This window comes from Vulpes lagopus, chromosome 4 (genome assembly GCF_018345385.1).
Source record: "Vulpes lagopus strain Blue_001 chromosome 4, ASM1834538v1, whole genome shotgun sequence".
NCBI lineage: Eukaryota > Metazoa > Chordata > Mammalia > Carnivora > Canidae > Vulpes > Vulpes lagopus.
In genome coordinates, this window is record NC_054827.1 from 14,522,158 (window position 1) to 14,546,511 (window position 24,354).

Consider the following 24,354-nt stretch of genomic DNA (forward strand, 5'->3'; position numbering starts at 1 on the left):
GCAGATAGGAAGTGGTATTTTTAGAACACAGGTTACAGAATTTCAGTGAGAAAGTTGTTTAACAGAGTTATCTGATAGTGAATATAACCATGTCGGAGGAGGGAAAGCTGAAAATGGAAGTTAAAATATTTCTACTATGGAAAAAATTTATACGTACCCAGCATGTGTCACAAACCCTGTTACAATTAATCTGCATATAATACAGAGTTTAGAGACCTCAATGTTGTTGAAGCTAGTTAGAGATACTGCTCTCATTCTAAAAATATAATGCTTATGACTTTATGTATATTGTGTCTAGCTTAATTAATCTGATCTCATATGAAGCTTTGGCACTCTGTCTGCTAACATTGTTAACATAAAGTGTTTATAGAAGAGGGAATTTAAAATATTTTCTGCTAGAGCAATTTGCCTATGAAATTAGCCTATTTTAAGTGAGCAATTTCAAGTGTATGCGTCAAGTGACATGCTCCCTTTTCCTAGGGCGTATAGGAGTGAATTTAAAGATACAGTCATAGAAAAGGGGAGTAAAAGTAGATAGCAAAACAGAAAATTCTACCTTTGATAGATGTAAGATTGGAGCATGAAAACAAAGAAATCAAGTAATGAATTTAGATCAATCAGATCAGCAGAGTATTAAACTTAATGATTTGGGGCCAAGATGATTTTTAAAGAGCAAGGCTAAAGAGTTTTAAAACTAACACAGACAGCGTACCTGTATTCATTTTGACCTTGGAGGGTTTGCTATTAAAGTCTTCAGTTTTCCTGTAGAAAAAAAATGATGCATTAATTTGTTCACTGTATGGGGAACAAAATATCCCGAAAGAGTGTTTTTGTTTTGTTTCTGGTGTACCTGTGAGTTAATGTCACATTATCCTTAGTCTTTTTTTTTTTTTTTCCATTATCCTTAGTCTTTTTTGAAGTCAGGATTTAATAAGGTGGGCACAATTTCTAATTCTATTCAAGTTAAACTTGAGTTATTATTAGTTCTTGATCATAAACCAACTTTTTGTCCAATGGTGAACACTAACGGATGAAAATCGAGAGGAATTTTGTTAAGAATTAAATTTCTTTCACATTTGTACTAATAGTTTTTGTTTTCTAAGCCTGAAAGGATCGATTGGTTGTTAAGTGTCTTCTTTTGGAAGGTACCAAAAGACTTTGAAGTCATTACCTTATACCTTCAGTTTTTTATATTATTTAATTTTTTAAATTTGAGATCATGACCTTATACTATTCAATTTATACCTGGGCCAATGTATCGAACATATATTTTGAGCAAAAGGACAAGGAAGAGCAAAAATAGATGCACCTATTTTTCCTTAAGACAGGAAACAAGTAATTACTACAAAACCCATTTCTGTTTCAGTATTAGATTCTGTAGTTTTTCCCAACAAGTGTTTGATGAATAACAATTGAGATTAATTCATTAGAAATGGTTGGTGGAATGTTGCTTGCTGTAGAAAAAGTTTTAAGATTTTGTGTATTATTTTATGATATGTGAGGTGAGCTTGTTCTTTCCTGGTATATTTGTCTCAGCCCATTTTAGAGCTTCTTATTTATCCACACATTAAGACCAAAGAAGAAGGACATTCTGTCATAGGAAGCAATTCTTTTAAGAGTGAGAGCCCTAAAAAAAAAAATAATAATAATAATAATAATAAAATAAGAGTGAGAGCCCAGACAGGGATGTTTAACCTCTTTGCTGCCTTTGCTCCTGAGTAGGACCTGTTGTTAGATGAATATGAACTTCTCCAGTCCCACACGGTCAGTTTCCATGTACATTAGCACTCTAACATCCGATTATTTAAAATATTATGCATTGTGGTCAAGTGGGGGTAAGGTTGAAATGAAAAAAAAATCTGTCATGATCTGCCAAGAAAGACTTTTGATACATATATTTTCCTTCAGTCTCTATAAAGAGCACCAAATGAGCTCCCTGACTTTCTTGTCTTTTTTGTCTTTTCCCTCTCCAGAACACACAGAAAAATGTGGCAGCTTGTGGAGGAACTCTACTTAGTAGCCCTAACATGGCCTGTGTTGAAGAAATGCCAGTGAAGTCAGGGGAGAAGCCTGTGGTCAGTGCAGGAGCCTTGAGAAAGCTCCATCAAACATATTTATTTTAATCTCTCGGTAGCAAAACTCTTAATATGTTAACCTTAAATGGATAAAATAAATGGAAAAGAAAAGCCTCAGGGGATGTCTGTGACCAAGTCTGAGGCAACTGCTAAAACAAGAAGGAATAAACAGTCTCCAGAAAATGAGGACTAGAAGAACATTTCCCGAATTCGGCTCCTTTTCACTAGTTTTCAGAACACATTTTGTTTAAAACCATCCTAAGTTTTAAAACTGACTGACAAAGGTCAGGTTTGCCTTGGAACAATACTGATCGTGAAAGAAAACATCAAACAGAAGGAAGGTTAACTCTCCGTAATACAGAAGCTGCCAATACAAAATCATAATGTTTTTTCTACCAAGCTAGAGGATGAATTGTCAACACTTGTTGTTTGAATTCAAATGCAGATATTTACAAAACATCTGCCACTCAAGAACAAAATAGGATTAACAGGAACAAAGAAAGGCGCCACAGATCCTTGAGCTTTTCATCTTTAAAGTGATGTATCCTGTTACTTATAAATGTAATTTGGGTGGTTTTTAAGCTTCTCATTGTTTTAGATGTCAAAATGTGAAATGACTAACTTCCTAATCAGGCAAGACATTTTCCAAGTTGTTAAAAGAAGAGCCTTGGTGATTGAGCTTTCCAGAAGAACCTGAAACTGAAAGGCTTCTTGGATGACTAATAAAAAAGCATGATTCTATTTCCATTATTTGTACGAAAGCCATTAGCAAATCCACAACTGAGAACTCTCTTTAGACAATTTAACTAAAGCAAATCTAATCTCTTTTGTTCTGTTCTGGAAAAGTGTCTTTAATTGTACTTACAGAACAAGGATAGATGATTCAGGAAAGCATCAAATTCCTAGAGTGTTTGCATGCTTCCTAGAAGAGACCGTATTTCAAGTATTCTCCTAAATTGGAATTGGACAAGGGCCAAGACAATGAAAATGGATGATAAAATGCAGACTACCTTCAATCTCAGCAAATAATCCACAGAGCAAAGAACTCTCTGTGCAGTAGTGTCAAAATGATTTTCAACAGGTGGTGTGGAGCTGTATTTACTTAAGTTCAGTTCTTGCCAAAGTCTTATATAAAAAGCAACTTTCTATGTGTACTAATTTGTATATAGCGATCTATTTGTTTCTGTATGGGTTAGAGCAACCTTCATTCCCAATATGCATAGGACAATACATTGTGTTTGTTGTTCATGCATGGGCAGAGACGTGACTTTGTGTCTGTAGCCTTTGGATTCTGCTTGAATTTCTTTTGATTATGTGACCTCCATTTCTTTTTCTTATGGATCTGAACCATCTTTATTCCCAACAAGCATAGGACAACACAAATAGAGAAGTTTTGATTGTTCCTGTAGAGGCACCAACAGGATTCTGTGCTCCTAATCTTATAATTCTGCTTGAATCCTTTTGTTTATCAGGCATCCTATTTCTGAAGAGAAGCAGAGGCAAAATCCTTTCTTCAAGTTTGGCCAAGAATTCTGTGTAAGTCATTTTATTTTTGTAGACTTGAATTCAAGCACCAAGGCCATCTATAAAACTATGGAATGAAGTTTTAGCTCAGCTAACATGAGAAGTTGCCCAAAAGATTCTCCATAGAATAATTTTAATCCAGGGATCCCTGGGTGGCGCAGCGGTTTGGCGCCTGCCTTTGGCCCAGGGCGCGATCCTGGAGACCCGGGATCGAATCCCACATCAGGCTCCCGGCGCATGGAGCCTGCTTCTCCCTCTGCCTGTGTCTCTGCCTCTCTCTCTTTCTCTCTGTATGACTATCATAAATAAATAAAATTAAAAAAAAAAATTTTAATCCAATAATTGCTAGGGTTCTTTTGCAATTGATCTGTTCACAGTTTATATATCATCTAGAAGAAAGGAAATAGTTTAAGTGGTAGGAAAACATTGAGGGATGTTAGACTTTTTAGAGACATAGTTTAGACACAAGAAAAAAAAATGATGTATGTTGAGGTTAGGCACCAGATTTTAACCTGAATTTACTTTGGAATGGATCATGTGTACCATTCTTTCTGGATAAACTTACTGAGTAGTCATTGCATGTCTCTCTGTCTCTGTGTCTCCCTGACAGTGGTAGGATTAGAAGTAGTCTTATGTGCCAAATGAATTTACTTTTCAGTTACAATCAAATGACCTATTTTAGGTTGATTACATTTATCTTTTTCATCTTTTCTGTCAATATGTTGTCTTGAAATTTTCACAGGAAATACCCCAAGTCGATTGTTTTGTTCTTTATAGTCCCTGAATTTAGAAACACAAGAATACACCTCAACCTCTTTTCCCAATGGTTTCTCTGAATTGATGATAACAGGTCTATGAAACTGACTCGGGACTCCTCAGGTGCTTCTGAGTGGGTAGAACATGTAGTTAATAGTGAGGGCATGGTTTTCTACTCTCAGCCTTCACATAAGAACTCAAAATTCGGGATCCCTGGGTGACGCAGCGGTTTGGCACCTGCCTTTGGCCCAGGGCACGATCCTGGAGACCCGGGATCGAATCCCACATCGGGCTCCCGGTGCATGGAGCCTGCTTCTCCCTCTGCTTCTCCCTCTGCCTGTGTCTCTGCCTCTCTCTCTCTCTCTCTCTGACTATCATAAATTAAAAAAATATATAGTATTGGAAATGTTGAGTTTAGGGTCACCTGGCTGACTCAGTCAGTAGACTCTTGATCTCAAGATTGTGAATTCAAACTCCACATTGGGTGTGAAGCCCCCTTTAAAAAAATGTTGAGTTTAAAAGGTCTATGAAGGAACCAAGTTGAAATAATCTGGAGCTCAAAAGTGGACATGAAGTTTAAAAAAAAAAAAAAGAACTCAAAATTCCTCCCAACATTCTTGAGCTAAAGGTGCCTGAAGACGGGTCCTTATTATTCAGGAACCAAATTATCCACAGTATTTATACATGAATGCTGGGGTCAGAATACTTTCAATATCATTTCTAGGAATAAAGACAAATCATTACTATGAATAGTGAAGAACAAAGAACATGAGGCCATTGATTATTTTTATAAGAATATACAAAATTTTTTTTTAAACCAAACTTAATCAAAACATTCTTTCATACCAAATTTCCTGGTACCTGAAAAAACTTTCTGAAGAACAAAAGCATGTTTATCATGGAAATTCGTGATTTTCTTTTTGAGACTCTGCAAAGCTAGCTAGTCCAAATACTTAACAGATTTTTCCTAAAGACCATCTACTGGTTAAAAGAAGTCAATCACCGGTAAATAATTTTCTTTCTGAAGGTATTTTAAAGCCTCAAAGACTGTGACTCACTCTCTTATTTAATTATAAAAGAATGCTGATTCCTTTTCACATACAATAGTTATGTGATTTAATATTACCTAGTATCCTACATTCATGGTACCTTTAACTTTTATACTGAGGATGATTATAAGATATATGTAAATACTTACAGATTCTTTTTCTTTTTCTAAAACAAAGTCATTTGTTCACAAGTACTAGAAAAATTCTACTGGCTTCTATTATGTAAATCAAAAGCCAAATGGGTTCCTAACAATAATAATAAAAAAAAGCAGATTCCTAATGGGGATCTGATGAATTAGGCACATTATCAAAGAGATGTGAGGAATTAATAGAATATTAACTTACAGATGAACTGAGTAATGTTGGAAGGATAGATCATGGAGTCACTCAAGCCTGGATTCAAAAGCCAATTCTGGCCATTTCCAGTTATCTAAATGATTTATACCAATGTCATTATCATCTCCTTCAACAGTAGCAATAGCAGCAGGATCAAATCTATTTTCCTTCCCCTGGCAGTAAACCACCCCAGTCAAATTGACATGATTCTCATTCACCAGTATTTCAAGTAGTTTGAGGTATATCTTTTGTCTTTGATTGAATCTTGAGAAAATAATCTAGACTTCCCTGAAAATACCTAAGACATTATTTTATTGATTTAAATTGAAGTGAGCATCTATGGTTTATTAGATTGATTTGTATGGATTTTCCCATCTTCTAATTATCCCATCCCCAATTTAGAAACATATTGGAATTGAAAAGGAATTCTGCTTTCTAGGAAGCTTTTTTTTCTTTCTTAAGCAGAGCCTTCTCTTAGTTGAGATTTTCTTTTTTCCATGCTGTAGTCAACAAGAGGAGATAAACCCAAGAAATAGTTGAATCAAACACTTGTCTTCTAGCCCAGCTAAGTTATTGCTAGTGAACCTGAGGGAAAGTAACACTTAAAGGTTGTGACAATTTGTTTTTTGTAAATCCTTCTCCATTACTTTTGACAGCTTAGAGCCCAAGGGTGATAGTTGGAGGAAAGAGATGTCCATAAAATGTCACACAAAGAGTTGTGTGACAAATTGCAGTGATAACATCCTGATGACAGACATTTCTGTTCAGTTTCCTAAGTGAAAGTATCTCCCCTTCTTTCCATCATTGTACAGAGTACCATAAATTTCTATTTTGAGTAGCAAATCTTTGGTCTTTTAAAAGAATCCTTTACTTCTTTTCTGATTCGGAAGAAGTAAAGCTGTCTCTATTTGTAGATAACATGATATTATATATAGAAAACCCTAAAAATTACACTAAATGTTAGAATTAATAAACAAATTCAGTAAAGTTTCAAGTTTCAAAATCAATATGCAGAATTTCTGTTTTGACCACATTCATGTGTGGTCAATTAATTTGACAAGAGAGCCAAGAAAATAAATGGAGAAAGGATAATCTCTTCAATAAATGGTTTGGGAAGACTGAACAGCTGTGTACAAAAAGAATGAAACTGGACCCCTATCTCACACCACACACAAAAATAAATTCAAAGTTGATTTAAGAGTTGAACATAAGATCTGAAACCATAAAAATCCTAGAATAAAATGGAGAATAAGCTTCTTGACATTGGTCTTGGTGATGATTTTTTGGATTTGACAATAAAAACAAGGCAAACAAAAGCAAAAATAAATAGGTGAAAGTATATCAAACTAATAACTTCTTCACAGCAGAGGAAACCAATGAAAGGAAAAGGCAACCTACAGAATAGGGGAAAATATTTGCAAATCATATATCTGATAAAGGATTAAATTTGAAATATGTAAATAACTCATCAACTCAATTGCAAAACAAAACCCCTCAAACCAAAAAAACAACAAAAAATTTGATTAAAAAATGGGCAGAAATATAGACATTTTTTTTCTAAAGAAGACAGACAAATGGCTGACAGGTACACAAAAAGGTTCTCAATATCACTAATCATCAGGGAAATGCAAATCAAAACCAAGACATATTATCCCACACTTGTTAGAATGGCTATCATCAAGGCAAGAGAAAAAAAGTGTCAGTGAGAATGTGGAGAAAGGGGCACTGTTGGTGGGAATGAATTGGTCCAAACACTATGGGAAACAGTATGGAAGTTCCTCAGAAAATTAAAAATGGGCCTACCATAAGATCCAGTAATCTCTCTTAGGCTATACATCCAAAGGAAATGAAAATAAGATACTGGAGAGGTATCTGCACTCCCATATTTATTGTGGCATTATTCACAATTGCCAAGATATGGAAACAGCTTAGGTGTCTATCAACTGATGAATGGATAAAGAAAATGGAATATTACTTTAGCCATGAAGAAGAAGAAAATCCTGCTATTTGAGACAACATGGCTGGACTTTGAGGGCATTATGCTAAGTGATATAAGTCAGACAAGGAATGACAAATATTGCGTGATATAACTTATATGGGGAATCTATTTAAAAAATCAAATTCATAGGAACAAAGAGTATAAAAATAGTTTTCCGGGGCTGGACAATGGGGAAGAAATGGTGAGGTTTGTAAAAGGGTACAAACTTACAGTTATAAAATGGATACAATCTGAGGATAATGTAAAACATGATGGCTATAATTGATAACACTGTATTATATACTTGAAATTTGCTAAGAAAGTAGAATTTAAATGTTCTCACACATACAAAAAAGGGTGTGTGTGTGTGTGTGTGTGTGTGTACATGTATGTGAGGTGATGTGTTAACTAGATGGTGAGAGTCCTTTCACAATGTATAAATATATCAAATTTCCATGATGCACATTTTAAGTATCTTGTAATTTTATATATCCTCCAATAAAGTTGAAATGAAAAAAGTTAATAAACATGTATATGTCATATAAAAGAAAGAAAGGAGTAAAGAACTGTTAGAAAAATTTTGAGCTTTGCTAAATAATTTTCCCCTTTTAATTTTCAAACCTTTCATTTTAATTTTTATATATTGATATCACAAATTATCTGATATAAAGGAAATTGTGACCTAGTTTTACATGTATAATACTTAAATTTTTAAAAATGATTCTATTTATTTATTTGAGAGCAAGAGCAAGCCAGAGAGAGAAAGAGCACAAGCAGGGGGAGAGGGTACAGGGAGAGGGAGAAACAGACTCCCCATTGAGCAGGGAGCCTGACTCAGGACTCCATCTCATGACCCTGAGATCATGACCTGAGCTGATACCAAGACTTGTACTCTTAAACAACTGAGTCACCCAGATGCCCCACATACTTAGAAGGTAAGTAGATACAAACATTAAATGCTGTGGCAGGTGAAAAAAAGTATGATTTTACGTGCGTTGCATTTTTTAAATAGCTCAGAAAAGGATCTTTGATCAGTCTAGTCATTTTTGAGCTTAGGCATTTCAGGTTGGGAGAAATGACTGTTACAAGATCAAATATACTAAAAAATGCACTCTCCTGATGGTAGGCAAAGAACAAGTATCTTCCTGTAAGTAAGATGTCTTAATATGTCAATTGAAATCAAGATAATTCTCCTCAACACATTATAATTATTTACAATACATTAAGTTAAGCATAGTGCTTAAGTTGTGAATCATGTGTGAACGGGTTTAAAGGAAAGAATGAAGTATCAGGAAGAGGGGCAGGAGAAGGCTAAATGGGTCGATGAGTAAATAAAGGCTATTGACAGAAGACCATATACTTCTTTTTTTTAAGTAGAGAGACAGAGCGTGCATACATGCAAGCGGTGTGGCAGGGGGTGGAGGGAAGGCGGGCAGTGGGAGAGGGAGAGAGAGAATCCTAAGCAGGTTCCACACCTAGCATGGAGCCCAACACTCGGCCTGATCTCACAACCCTGAGATCATGACTTGAGCTGAAATCAAGAGTCTGATACTTAGTCAACTGAGCCACTCAGGTGCCGCTATACTTATTCTAACAATAATATGAAAATAGCGGCTGTTTATGACAAGGACTCCTTTTGCCCAACTACTGCCATGGTCCAAATGGAAAGTTTTATTTAGCCAAAGCCCATACCAAGAGCTATAGATGGCGATATTTTCAGAAAACCTCCGAATTTTAAGTTAATAAATATGCTTATTCTAATGTATTTCCATGGCAATGTTATTTTATGAAATGACTACAGTTAAATAGTCTTGCTTATTGTTTGAAAGAAAGTCCCATTTTTCTTCTGACTGAACACATGTGCTTCCTGAACACCTGAAATAATGCTTCTACAACTTAGCGATGTCAAGGTGTACTTGTACATATTGTGTACTTGTGTTTGTATGTGTCTCATATTAAATGGTGAAACTCTATGTGCTCTGTGAAGTTTGAAAAAAAATATTTGGAGGGTGGTAGAAACTTTCTTTAATTTGCTCTTTAAAAACCCATGGAAGAAAATAACAGGGATGCCTGGGTGGCTCAGTGGTTGAGCATCTGCTTTCAGCTTGGGCCGTGATCCCAGAGTTCTGGGATCGAGTCCCACATCAGGCTCCCTGCATGGAGCTTGTTCTCCCTCTGCCTATGTCTCTGCCTCTCTCTCTGTGTCTCGAATGAATGAATGAATGAATGAATAAATAAATAAATAAATAAAATCTTTAGGAAAAAAAAAAGAAAATAACAGGCCAGTTGGGGAAAATACTGTCATTGAGGAAATTTTGAATTTATTAAAATTCAAAACTTCTGGTATTTTTGTTGAACAGTGGAGTTTATGACACTATTCATTTGGATCTAATGAAAATGGGTAATAAAGATAGATAAATGCAAGAAATATATTATTATTATAATTTTTATACTACTATTTCTTTGGAGTGCAAGAATGGTTTTTGCTAGGTTTTGGCAAGGAATTTGGCAAAATTCTTCAAGACCTGTCTGTGGATTAAATGTAAAAGTATTAGGAGGGATCGTAGGTGAATAAAAAATCATTTTCAGGAGTCTTTCTCTGACTGTGTGTCTTCAACTTTTTATTTTTGGAAAAAGTAGTGACATGCTTATCAATTCTACAGAAGGCATACATGTGAGAAAGGAATATAGGAATAAATAAAGGAATATAGCCTCTTGATAGGCCTCATTAAACTTTTTTTTTTTTTTGGCTTCATTAAACTTTAACAGGGATAAATAAGAAGTCTCTTAATTTAGCTAAACCAAATCATTTTATCTGAAATAAGTCTAGGGGCTTTATTAGACTGTGAACTAAGTGTGACCTAGTTGTTTTAAAAATACATTTAGGGGCACCTGTGTGGCTCAGTTGGTTAAGTGTCTGCCTTCAGCTCAGGCCATAACCTCAGGGTCCTAGGATCAAGCCCCACATTGGGCTCCCTGCTCAGTGGGGAGACTGTTCCTCCCTCTTCCTCTGCCTCTGCCACTCTTCCTGCTTGTGTTCTCTCCTCCTCTCTCTCAAATAAATAAAATCTTAATAAAAATAAAAATATAATTAATCAATTCATAAATGAACAGTGGTTACTGTATAAATCAAACAAAAAAGATTGTGATCCCACTTTCATGGCCATGTTGGGGCCTTGTTGCCTCAATTTAAAAATGCCCTTCTTTGTATTTGTCTGTGAACTGGCCTGTCATGGACATGAGTGTCTAAGCAGCCTTTCGAGGTTGTCACTGACCATGGAGGAGGCCGCTGAGTGATTTGGTAGAAACACCACAGTGAGCTGTCAGGTGAGTGCTAGCAGCAGTAAAAAAAATTAGTGACATATACATTGTTTTTGTTGTTTTTCTTTTTTTTCCCCTTTCATTTCAGGGGAATCATCTTAGTGGCTTTTAGGGTTAATGCTGTCAAGTAATCCACATTTATGCTTGGTATTGACAGAAGACAGATGGCTAACAGTTCCAACTAGAAGTTTCAATATTCCCTTAAGATGCACCGAGTTTAAGAAACATGATATCCAAATTTCTTGGTTTTTAACAAGCTAGTTTACAGTTCTCATTGGAAAGAATGCGAGTCCATCCTAGAACTAAAAGCTTTAAGATACCTGAATTATACAAAAAATGGGGGTTGCTATCTATTGCCTTTTGTTCAGCAAAATGCCTACCCAAATGACCTCACTTCTAGTTCTTACCCAACTCACATGTTCCCAGCATTCTTCATTTTTCATACCTAATATAGCCCTTCATACCCTGCCACTATTTAAAGCTAAAACTTTCATTCAATCTACCTAAAATAGGCAAAGAAAACAACATACAAATTTATACTTAAATTATACATTGGAGAACACTGAAACTTATTTGAACTGAGATTTTGTCATTTCACAACATGCTTAGTTATCTGACATGGTAGCTAAATCTAGAAATGGTGGAAATGTTCTTTACGATGATCATTGGGCATATCTCAACATATGTATTTAAATCTTATTTGACCTACTCTTTATTAATCTTTTTTTCTCTCCTTTATCTATGGAAACAGGTGCTCCACTTTTCCCCACCTATCCTGGACTTCCACTGCTGTTTGAAAAGCAGAAAAGATTTCATCTTGACTTCCCAACTGCATGAGGATGTAAGCTCTTTCAAGGCAGGCTGGTTTCTCCTGTGGTGGCATGGAGCCTTGAATTTAAAGACCCATCCTGGGCTTTTTTGTTCATATGGACCCCAATGCTCTACTTCAGGTTCACAGGTGGAGATATCCAAGTCTATGTGGGTCTATGTGAACATACCCATGACAAAAATCTGATAATTGTTGACTTCAGTATTATGTCTTCTTTTGTAATGGGGGAGCACAAGCATTTCCTCATTTCCGTTGTGGCATCTGGTGATGGAAATTTGGAAACTGAATCATGGTCGTATGCCATGATACTGAGTCCAGCAAATATATTTGAGGAACGTGATTACTTTCCTGTAGTATATAGAAAATTTCGAATGTGAACTCATTATTGGGCTGTTGGCTGTCTGCCCTTCCTATGTCAGAGTTAAGGATGAGAAACTGTAGGTCATCATTACAGCATATAAATGTACCAAATCCACATCTTATACACTTTAAACTTATATAATGTTATATATCAGTTATTGCTCAAGTAGAAAAAATATGACTCCTATTGGGAGGGAGTAAATGATAATGGATAGGCTCAAAGTTAGTAACTTTCTTCCTTGTGGGAGTAGCAAGTTCATAAATACACATATAAGTTCATCAACAGATGGTAAATGGCAGAGTCAGGATTCAACAGCCCAGATTTTAGGGAACTTTCAGGTACTTGCTCTTAGCATTCCATTATATTCTCTATTGTACTAAAGTGAATGTCAATATTAAGTCTTATGTGTGAATGTGTGCTTGTGCAAATCACTGTACTTCTTTGGGCCTGAGCTTTTCCCTTTATAAAATGAAAGACCTGTTTTATTTACTTTTATTTATTTATTTTTAAATATTTTGTTTATTTATTCATGAAAGACACACACAGAGACAGGAGACAGAGACACAGGCAGAGGGAGAAGCAGGCTCCATGCAGGGAGCCTGATATGGGACTCGATCCGGGGTCTCTAGGATCTCGCCCTGGGCCAAAGGTGACACTAAACTGCTGAGCCACTGGGCTGTCTGAAAGACTTGTTTTAAAAATCAAAAGCACATAAGCCCCTTTTATCGTTTGGAATTTTCCTAAATCTAAGAGGGTATATTTGGTTCATGAATATTTATGAAGCTTTCATGTGCAAACCAATATGCTTATTAACATGATTGTATATGATATCAAGCAGAATCTGACGGGAAGCCAATATTTTAATGACTCACTTATATATTAAAATTCAAAAGAATGAGACTTTTAAAGATCCATATTTCTAATAGCATCAGAATGAGATGGACGTGTATTAACTCAAGACAAAGCCATTATCCAAATCTGACTTCCTCTTAGCTGCCTTGGTTACATAATTCTAGAAATGGGATCTATAGTATTCTCTCTATATAATGTCTTCCCTTATTAACTCAGAAGTCCTTGAATTGAGATGATCCATTTTAGGAATTCAACTTACCTAAAATCACATCCATGTTATAAATCTATACCAAAACAATTTGCATAAAAGTAAACTTCAATCAGTAAATTAGCGTCACCTTTTGAAAGCCTTATTTCACCCCAGGTGGTGTGGTGGTGGTAGGGACTTTGGGGGTGACAAGGATCATTGATTTTGTTTTCTTTTCTATTAGAGTCTGCAGTAGAGAAGTCCTTCAAAGCAGATAAGTCATGAATGCAGGTTCATATTCCAAATGTTACATTCTTTGGCGTGTCTCATATTTCAAAGAGTAAAGTCTATTGACCTTTGAGGAGACAAAAAGCTGGGAGATCTTAGGCACATTGTGTTCCAAACCAATATTTTCATTACAGTTTCCTTTCTGGCTGAATCAGTCACATCATCACTTGCTAAATTGCCATAGCATAGGAAGGACTGTGACATTTCAAGTTATTTTCCACGTGGATGATTGCTGCTCCATGCTTTGGTTACTGTTGTAGAAGTTTGGTATCAGCTTCACAGACAAATTGCCAGTCTCATGACCGACAGAAATTTCAACCAGCCTGTCCCCCTCTTCAGAAGTTTTGGAATTAGAATGTTTACCTGATACAAACTATGATTTAATATGCGTGGCTATTTGTAAGGCCACTGTGTGATAAGCGTATCATTAATTTGAAGTGATTGAGAAAGACAATCTGAATTGGGGAGAAAAGTGAATTATGGAATGGTTATAAAGAAGTAATCTATTTTCCTTAAAAAAATATGGATTAACTCTAGGTCTGGGAAATAATGTCCAAGTTGGGTCCTTTAAGGTCCTATTTTAATGAATATATAAGAATGATTTGTGCATACCATGTCAATTTTCAGGTAGCAAATGTTTCAAAAAGGGTTTATTGTGGCTTAAGTATTTATGTTAATGTTTTGTTTAAGAATCTTGATTTTAATATTATCAAAGGAAAGTGACAGCCTGGGCCCTCTTTCAATTATCCCGGTTTCTAAATTGCACACTTAAGGTATAATTTAAATATACTTTATATTTATTTCCCATTTCATGCAGGGTTCATGATATTCTTTCCTCCCCAAATCTTACCCCACTTTCCACCAATCTCTAACCCAGAGAATGGCACCAACTAGTCATTATTTAGTTCAATAATCCATTAATCAAAGAATTTGAGAGCCAGTCTTGTATAAGTAGAACTTGGTGTTTACCCTTATCATTTCTTTCTCTTGTAACTCTGTGTGTTTTGAGAAGTAAAAAAGAGACACTCAGCTCTAGAAAGGACAATATATCCATCTTGGCCCCACAATTCATATAGCAAAGAGATTTGGATGTGAGATTAAAAGTATTTTTAGTGGTTTTTTTTTTTTTTGATTTTACATAGGCCAAATTCAGGTTAAGCATAGTTTAACACCCAGAGATGGGTGTAGGGGAGATGAGAGCACAGCACCAGCTAATGGTGATACAAGGACTAGTATTATTGCCTCATGTCCCCATGACAACAGTAGCCATAAATGGATGATCTTCCAGTGGTATATAGGTAGGGGCAGCTTGGCAGATAAAAGTGGGAGAAAAAGCAACACACACGCACACACACACACACACACACACACACAGTCTGTGTATCACATACCACTTTTTTGCAATACTTTTATCCTCTTGGTTTAGTGTATGACTACCTCAAAGATGGCAGTTGTTAAAGCTTTAAAGAAATGACCATATCACTTTCGTCCAGTGTATTATCTAGTACACTCTTTGTCTTAGCAAAGACTCTTTAGGAATACATTATATTCATACTGGATAATTGTATTGCTCAGTAAACATTTATAGAACAAAGATATCCTGGGCGCCTGGATGGCTTAGTTGGTTAAGTGTCTGACTCTTGATTTGGGCTCAGGTCATGATCTCAGGGTCATGAGAACCTGTGTCAGGTTCTGCACTGGCCATGGAGCGTGCTTAATATTCTCTCTCTCTCTTCCTCTCCTCATACCCCACCCCCTCAACCAGCTCTGGATCACATGCTCTCTCTCTGAAAAAAAAAGAAAAGAAAAGAATGAAGGTTTCCTAATTTACAGGCATGATGGAAGGATTGCCATCAGAGAGCAGTTTGTCAGGGACAGAGAGCCTTGTGAAGAAGCTTGAAGATTCCCCTGGGGCACCAGGTGCCTTGTGAAGAAGCTTGAAGATTCCCCTGGGGCACCAGGTGCCCCAGGTGCCCATTATAGTCCCTGCCTTCACTTTTACCAGGTTATCTATGACCTTTCTTTCTAAATTTTTCTTACCTGAATGTAGTGGTGTCTTTTCTGGCATATGTCACTTCACAACTCTTTGAATGAGTTAAAGGTATCAGGCCAACAAATCATTCCTGAAAATCACTAGCAAGTGTTGAAGTTGGTTGACTCTATTTTGGCAAGTTGGCAGGATGGTTTTGTTTGAAATGTGAAGTGTATTGAAGAAGTTATTTGGGATCTCTGTAGTATCAGGGATCCACGGTAGTAATGAAGGTGCTATGCTTTATTTAACCAATAATCACTAATTTCTATCATACATTTTAAACAAAAGCACCTTGCACTGTCTGAACCCCAAGTGGTAACATGACCTGTCATTTTGTTTTTCTAAGAGAAGACTAACAACAGTATTTATTTTAGAAAACTCCTCAGTACATATGCTGTTTATATCTACTTTATTACTCTTTATCCCAATCAAAATGGGATCAACACAGAGCAAAGAAGCAATGCCTTGGCTCTGTTATCTTTTAATTAATTGTAATAAAACAGTAGAATTGATTTTAACAATGGACAATGATTGTTGTTACTTTGGGGAGTGTCTCAAGGATACACAACTGGATAAATTATGATCCTTGGTTCATGACAAAGTCTTATCATAGGTCCACATGTCTCTCCTTCTCTCTCTTCCTCCCTTACCCCTGAACACCTACACACCTGTCATCTAAAGCAAAAAATAGACTTTTTGATAGGAGCCTGCCTCTAACCAGATGGTCTGGGTCATTATTTCATGTTTCACTTCCCCACACCTGAAATAGCCATCCTCCTGAACTCCATGTGGGGCATTCTCTTGCCCCACATGGATTTTTTATGTATTCCATGTATTTTCATCAAATACATGTATTTTCATCAAATACATGTGTCTCCTGCAAGTATATTTATTTGAGTTTTTACTTTTATAATGATGCCATCATACTGGATATAATTGTATTGCTAAGATTCACCCATGTTGTTGCCTATTTCCATAGTGTGCTCATTTCGTCTTCTCTGTAATATTCTACTGTGTGAACAAAGCAGTTTATCTGTGTTCTTGTTCATGGCTGTTTGGGTTGCTTTGGAGGTTTTTGCTACTTTGAATAGTGCTGCCATGAATATATCTGTACACGTTTCTTGTTGCTTTGCTTGTTAATTATCTGCTTGCCAGAGGTCTTGAATGGTAATAATAGATTTTAAGTGCTTTCCGTGTGCCAGGAACTATTCTAAGAGTATTTACACATATATGAATTCACTTGAGGTTCATTCACTTGAGGAAGACACTATTGTTATTTTACTGATTAAAAAAAATGAAAACTCAGAGAAGTTAAGGAACTTGTATAAGGTCACACAGCTTTTAGGTAGCAGAGTCAAACTTGGGAATCCGGGCAGTTTGGCTTCAGAATTCATGTTCCTAAACACTGAACTATCATGTCCTTCTTAGATCTAAGAACCTAAAGGATTACAACAGTTTATAAATGTCCATCTTAGGTATTGACCAAAATTTCAGTCTAGGATTGTCATAATTAGAATTGATGAATGTGTAATTTAACCTGCACTAAGCAATACTGAAAATGCTTACGTACATTACAGCTACCCTGAAAACATATTGCATATAAACTTTCTTGCATATTTTTTTTATCATAGGCATAAGAGTCTTTGCAAATCTGTTTCAAGGAGAGGACCACAGTTTTTTTTTTTAAGTTATCTCTACATTCAACAGGGGGCTTGAAATCATGACCCCAAGACTGAATCGCACACTCTACCGACTGAGCCAACCAGGTGCCCCTGAGACCACTGTTTCTGATATGCAGATTTACCCCCAAGACAGTGGTGGCAGTTCTCTGAGGTATTTCCCAGAGACACGTCTGGGCATGTCATTCCAGATCACAATCGCAGCATGCTCCATTCCCATCTACATTCCCCTTTAGGGAGCCTAGGCTTTTTTTGTTTTTGGTACTAAAGACACAGTGTGGGCCCCAGGTGGGTCCCAAATAATCAGATAATGAGTTTAAAGCAGAGGTGACTTGGATTCTCAATTTCTAGAGGAACAGACGCTCTTAGATGAAGAGCAAAAATGCTCATCAGTCAGTAAAGCAGCCCACCCCTCCATCCAAAAAAATGTATGGAAGTTGTGGCAAATGTCAAGCATGTCATTCCTAAAGTTTCTATGTGTTACTACATAATAACCCATAACAGATACATTTGGTCAAGACACTCTGTTGTCATAGATACACGAAAATATAAAGACAGGAAGTACATACGGCATTTGTTTATTTTGCAAGCACCAAAGCCATCCTCAGGGCCACCCTCTGTGGCTCCAATAATTTCTTGTTCATCCTGATTTTGAAGGTTTAATCTCAAGAGGAAGAATGAGCCATCAGTGGGATGAGTCATATTTTCGTTATAGTCACAGGAACATTCAAAAATGAAATCATTTTATTCAACTGAACGAACCTTATAAAAAGTAAATTACTTCATATACATTTGGCAAAAGACTAATTAGCTATTTTGAGTTCTTCCTGGAATTATCTTACCCATTCTTTCCACCCTCCATGACGCCTGCTTCCAGCCCTCTCCTTGCCCGGTGTTTTCCTGGTCATGTTAATAAAAAAGGAAAAGAAGAAACATGTGGTTTTGACAACCTTGAAATCATTAAGGCAAGGGGAAGAGGCCCTACAAGCAGTAATCTTTAAAAGTGAGCATCTTTCAAAGATACAAATACCTTCAAGACAGTTTAATATTATCTTAATCGTTGCTTTTATATACTATCTTTTAAAATCTGAATTAGAGGCACACCTGGGTGGCCCAGTGGTTGAGCATCTGCTTTTGGCATGATCCCAAGGTCCTGGATTGAGTCCCACATCGGGCTCCCCGCAGGGAGCCTGCTTCTCCCTCTGCCTATGTTTCTGCCCCTCTCTGTGTCTCTCATCAATAAATAAATAAAACCTTTTAAAAATAAAATAAAATCTGAATTAGAGGGGCGTCCAGGTGGCTCATTCGCTTAAGTGTCTGCCTTTGGCTCAGGTCATGATCTCAGGGTCCTGGGATCAAGCCCCACATCGGGCTTTATGCTTAGTGGGGAGGCTGCTTCTCCCTCTCCCCCTGCTGCTCCCCTGCTTGCATGCTCTCTCTCTTTCTCTCTCTCTCTCTCTGTGTCAAATAAATAAATAAAATCTTTTTTTTAAAAAGTCTGAATTAGAACATTATTTCCGGATTTCCCATCTCTAGCTCTATCGGTATCTATTTCAATGTGTGTGTGAATGTATATCTCTCTCTCCCTTTCTCTTTTTCTCCAGGCAAATTCCCTAATATATATCAACACTTAAAAAATCAGGACTGCTTACGTATAAACTTGAATTCCTCTTCTATCATTTGTCAAAAATTTCAATTCAGTTCTTCAGCTTTCCCCCCCACCTTTTTATTTTTATTATTATTTTTAAAGATTTTATTTATTCATGAGAGACACAGAGAAAGAGAGGCAGAGACACAGGCAGAGAGAGATGCAGGTTCCCTGCGGGGAGTCCGATGTGGGACTCGATCCCGGGACCTGGGATCATGCCCTGAGCCAAAGACAGATGCTCAACCGCTGAAGCACCTAGGCGTCCCTTTTCCCTCTTTTTAAATAAAAGGCCACTTAAATAGACAATGAAGGAGCTTACATTTTGCTAAAACGAAATGGGAGGTGTCAGGGGGTAGGGATAATTATTAATGACTTTTTTTCTGCAATATTCTAAGTGTTTGTGGTGTATTCTTGTTACTTTCTAAATAAAATGAAAATGAGCATGTAAGTAAATGACAGCATATCCACACACCTGCATTTAAGAGAAGCTAGCACTGTGCGCGGCAGAAACATCGACCTACAACTACTCTAAGGTAAACCTTCCCACTCCCTTTAACACCTTGGATTACCTTATCGAAAGTTGCTTCTTCAAGTTTCCATCAAGCTCTTCATCGCCCCTGACCTGGGCTCCATCACCCACATCTCGGCCTGCATGGCTAGGGCCTTCCCACAGGTGCCACTCATCTGAGGCCTAATTGTAAGCTCGGGCAGCATTCTGATGTGACTGCAGTTGATTTAACTTTTTATAAATGCATCACCTTTCTAGCTACATTTTAAGAACCTTGCAGGGAGAGACAGAGTCACTTAAAGCTTTTGGCTTCGGTGTCCTCATCTGTAAAATGAACAGGACTGGACTAGACCTATAACTCTATCAACTCTAGCATCCTAGGATTCTTGGTCCCAGAGCTGAAAGTCACCGTTATTCGTTTTGCTTTGCTTTCACAAAACTTTCCCTAGCCCAGGGATCCTAAAACCTAAACTAGAAGATACAGAACAATCTCTCCTTCTTATTCCTTCCTCCTCTTGGGCTATAAAATAGCAGCACGTCAGTGGCCAAAAGGTATTAAGTGGACAAACTCGTTCCTTATGTCATTTTTTGTTAAATAGGCATAAGAGAATTTATGATTCCGGATTGAACGTGTCTGGGTTCTTACATTTTATTTGAGATCTATATTTACCCCCAATTTTCAAGATGGATTAAATATGCTTTCCCCTGTATTTACCACTTAAGTTCTTTCCCACACTATGGCATGATGCCTATATTCGGATTACGGTTGTTAGTTTCTAGCACTGAATTGCTTTTTTTGTTTTTGTCTTTGCATTCTGCGTGAGATACACAGCTGCCTTACAGAGTCCCCACCTTACCAGTTAAGGAACTTGAGCTGTGTCTTAGCAGTGGCTGCTAATGGCAAAAGTGACCCCTGGCCAGTCCACCACCCACACCTCACTGGAGATGTGGGGAGTTCTTGCTGCCTGATGGGGCATAGAGAAGCCAGGGTCTTGGGTGAACACTGATGGGTCTTGAGAGACACGAAACTGACTCATAGCTCTATTAATGAATTGCCAAGAAAAAAAAAAAAAAGAAAGAAAAGAAAAGAAAAAAAAAAAAGAAAAAGAAAAAGAAAAAATGCCCAAAACATAATAAGGATCCTATGAATTAGATACTTGGAATTATTTTTTTTAAGATTGTATTTATTCATTCATGGGAGACACACAGAGAGAGAGAGGCAGGGTCACAGGCAGAGGGAAAAGCAGGCTCCCTATGGGGAGCCCCATGCGGGACTTGATCCCAGGACCCCTGGGATCATGGTCTGAGCTAAAGGCAGATGCTCAACCACTGAGCCACCCAGGCGTCCCTGGGATTATTTTATTTATTTATTTATTTATTTATTTATTTATTTAATTTATTTATTTTTAATTTTTATAAATTTATTTTTTATTGGTGTCCAGTTTGCCAACATATAGAATAACACCCAGTGCTCATCCCGTCAAGTGCCTGGGATTATTTTAAAACCGATTTAACACCCTCTACAATTCAGATAGAATTGCACTACTGGTCTAGACAACTTTTTAGTACAGATATTTAGTTTCTTAAGTTCAACTAGAGAGATTTGTAGAAATGTACAGATCTCATCAATGTTTCAGTCCACATGGACTCCTGCGGGACAGCATCATCCAAGTGAGTTCTAAGGGTCAAAGAACCTATAAAAATTGCAGAGCAGGGGAAGCATGTCTCTGGTATCCTGCCATCCTTTCCCTGTTTCCCTCTCCCATCACCTTTTTGCATTGTTTTGTGTTTCAGCAGAGGTGGATCTATACTCCTCCCAAGCAAAGTTCCCAATCTTATGTGGGGTTCAGGCGACCATACTTGAGGCAGTCACAGAGTAAAATATGAATGTACTTGAAAGAGGGGCTCTGTAACTTAAATCAGAATTATTTGAAGATTCTAAATTTAGCTCTCAAATCCTGACCTATCCTCCAAATGCCAGACTTGGAATGTGAACTGCCTATCCACAATGTCCACTTGGACGTCCACCAACCTGACCTCCCATTCTGCTCCCCCCACCCCTCCTCCTGCAGCATTTCCTTTCTCTGCAAACAGCATCATCATTTCTGTTGTCCCCAAAACAAAAACAAAACAAAAAAAAAACAAAAAGCAGTGACATGAGATGGCTCCTATATCTCTTACACTTACTAGCAATGCTAGTAGAGCTAGTAGAGCAAATGCTAGTATCTCTGCCTTCAAAATATACCTAGAATCCAAATCCTTCTTATCATCTTCTCCACTGCCACCTTCCAGCTGTGTCTAAGGCCGCACTATTGCAGTAGCCTTATGATTGGACTCCTTTCTTCCACCTACATCACTCACATTGTACTATTCCCTAACTACTCAGAATGAAGTCTCCAAAATCTGAGGGCGATCACTTGTTTTCCTGTTCAAAGCCCCTTGTGGCCTCCCATCTGCCACCCAAACCATGGCCTCCAGGGTCCTCCATGGCCTGGGCCCTCATGATATCCCTGGCTTCATTGCTACCACTCTCGCTCCATGCTTCCCTTACTCAAGGCTTGCTGACTGGCCTCACGGCTCCTTGGACATGCCAAGCCCACCATGAACCCAGAATCTTTGCCACTGCCTGGAACCCTGCCCCTATCAATCCCCAGCTCTCTCCTCTAGTTCTTCAGGTCTGTGCTCTAATGCCACGTTCTCAGAGCAACCTGTCCTAAGCACCCCAAATAAAGTGCTCTCCTCCATATTTCGTTTATCCTTTAAAAGTTTTCTTAGAGCACTTCTCATCATCTCTCCTCTCACGTGTTTGTTTATTATCTCTTTCCCACCATAAGAATGTAAGCTCAGAAGACCAGGGCCATTATGGGGAGAATGTGATTCACAGTCAGGAAATTCAGTCATGGGGTAGAGCCTACGGAGTTTCCACCTGCACAATGGCGTTCTGTGGCTCCACACAGGGTAGTGAGGGGAAGGAATGAGTATTACACATTACTGAAGTCACTGTATTTTTTTTTCTCTTAGGAAATGCCAAGAGGTAGTCATCTTTATCAGCTTTAGCCCTTAGGCAGCTGTGGGAAACATGGCTGTGTTGGACAAGAGTGCAAGAGAAAGAGTCGAAACAAACCAGTGCTTTATAATTTGGCCAATAGAAACTATAGTCATATGGTTATGTGATAACTATTGGGTAGTTTTGGAACTAAAACTGCTTGGCAACTAATTATTTGCTAATTGTTCCACTATCATTATATTCCAGCCCTGCATAAGTTAATATGGCCATATGCTCATACCGAACACCATTATTGGCCTTTGCTCTATTCTCATGTGAAACCAGACAAACATCGTGATCAGACTTTGGACTCTGATCATAGGCATTGATTCCAAACAATGTTGACACAATTCAGTGAAACTTGGAATCATCCCCATTACTTAGGATCTTTTTTTTTTTTAAGATTTTATTTATTTATTCATGATAGACACACAGAGAGAGGCAGAGATACAGGCAGAGGGAGAAGCAGGCTTCTCGAGGGGAGCCTGATGCGGGACTCGATCCCAGGACTCCAGGATCATGACCTGAGCCAAAGGTGGACACTCAATCACTGAACCACCCAGGCATCCCCACTACTTAGGATCTTAATTTTCAATTTTATAAATGCGATAGAATAGCTACCGTCTATTCCAGGTACAATGAAAAAAAAATTACGTGGTGGCAACAACTTTCCCTATTTAGTTGTATCTATGGCTGATTTCTGATCTTATATTTAATTTCCTTTAGTTTTGTTAAGATAATGAGTAATGAAGTACTGCCTATCCAAACAACACATGTGCACTTTAATGATTCATCTACAAATTTCTTTCCAAAGAGTATCCCAAATAATTGGAGGAGCCAGCAGCTTGGATATAGGATATTTCTGAACAATGTCTTACAGTAAACCTCAAAGTGTACCACCAGTCCCCCACCTCGCCCTCTGAATCTATGCTTGGCCTATACTTGAATTTCATGAATACACTGAGCTGGCATGATGTAGAATAATGGCAGATTGCACAGACTGAATATTTATCTATCTTTATTTAAATTTGCTGTCAGTTCTTTTCTACCTCATCAGCACACAGAACTTGTAACCTAAATTTTGCACAGAAATATGTTTTACAACAGCACTAAGTACTGTTGGAGCCCCCCTCCCCCCAGTTATTTGTGTTTTGCTTTCTTCCATTTCAGTTGTGATGTTCACATAACTTTTATTACAATATATTGTTATCACTGTTCTATTTTATTATTGTTGTTAATTTCTTTCTGCGCCTCATTTAGAAATTAAACTTTATCATCGATAAGATATCACATATAGGAAAAAACACAGAATATATGAGGTTCGGTACTATCTGTGGTTTCAGGCATCCACTGGAGATCTGGGAAAGTGTCCCCTGAGGATAAAGCAGGGTGTGTGTGTGGGCGGGGAATAACTCTAATACCATCTTGCTATCTCTGTATCTCAAAACATTTTAGACTTTCACAGTAGTCCTTTTTCAGAACCCATGACTCTATAAAGAAGATAAGGAATTGTGGTTTGGGAACACAAGTTAAAGGCTTGTAAATCATCATTTAAAGAAATAATCTACTTTAGAGTGGCATTTTTTATCCTAGGTTTTAGGAAATATCAAAATTTTCTAGTATATATACATGAATTTGTTTGCAAATAAAACCAGACTTGTTTTACTTAACCATTAGCTTTATGCTGCTTCTGGAAAGCATGCCTACATAATTTATACAAACCAAGAGAGCAATATTAAGATTAAAAGGGGGTCTCATTAATATTTATGCTGACTTGACAGGCCTAAAGCAGGATTATCCCAGGCAATAAAGCAAAAAGGGGATGACTTAACAAAAGTCATTCTGTTTTAATATTAATTATCTCTAGCACCTTATAGCTTTTCTT

General features: G+C 37.4%; 1 protein-coding gene across 43 annotated transcripts in view; it reads right to left on the minus strand.

Annotated features, from left to right (window-relative positions):
* Window positions 1-24,354, minus strand: part of SORBS2 (sorbin and SH3 domain containing 2) — a 215,651-nt gene that overhangs the window by 97,150 nt on the left and 94,147 nt on the right. For 36 of the 43 annotated variants that reach the window (XM_041751708.1, XM_041751706.1, XM_041751704.1 and 33 more), the window contains exon 3: window positions 713-762. The exons of the other annotated variants lie outside the window; for them this stretch is intronic. In XM_041751708.1, the coding sequence (XP_041607642.1) occupies window positions 713-722 (10 nt within the window). In that variant the 5' untranslated portion in view covers window positions 723-762. The remainder of the gene's footprint in view (window positions 1-712; window positions 763-24,354) is intronic. 43 annotated transcript variants of the gene reach the window in all.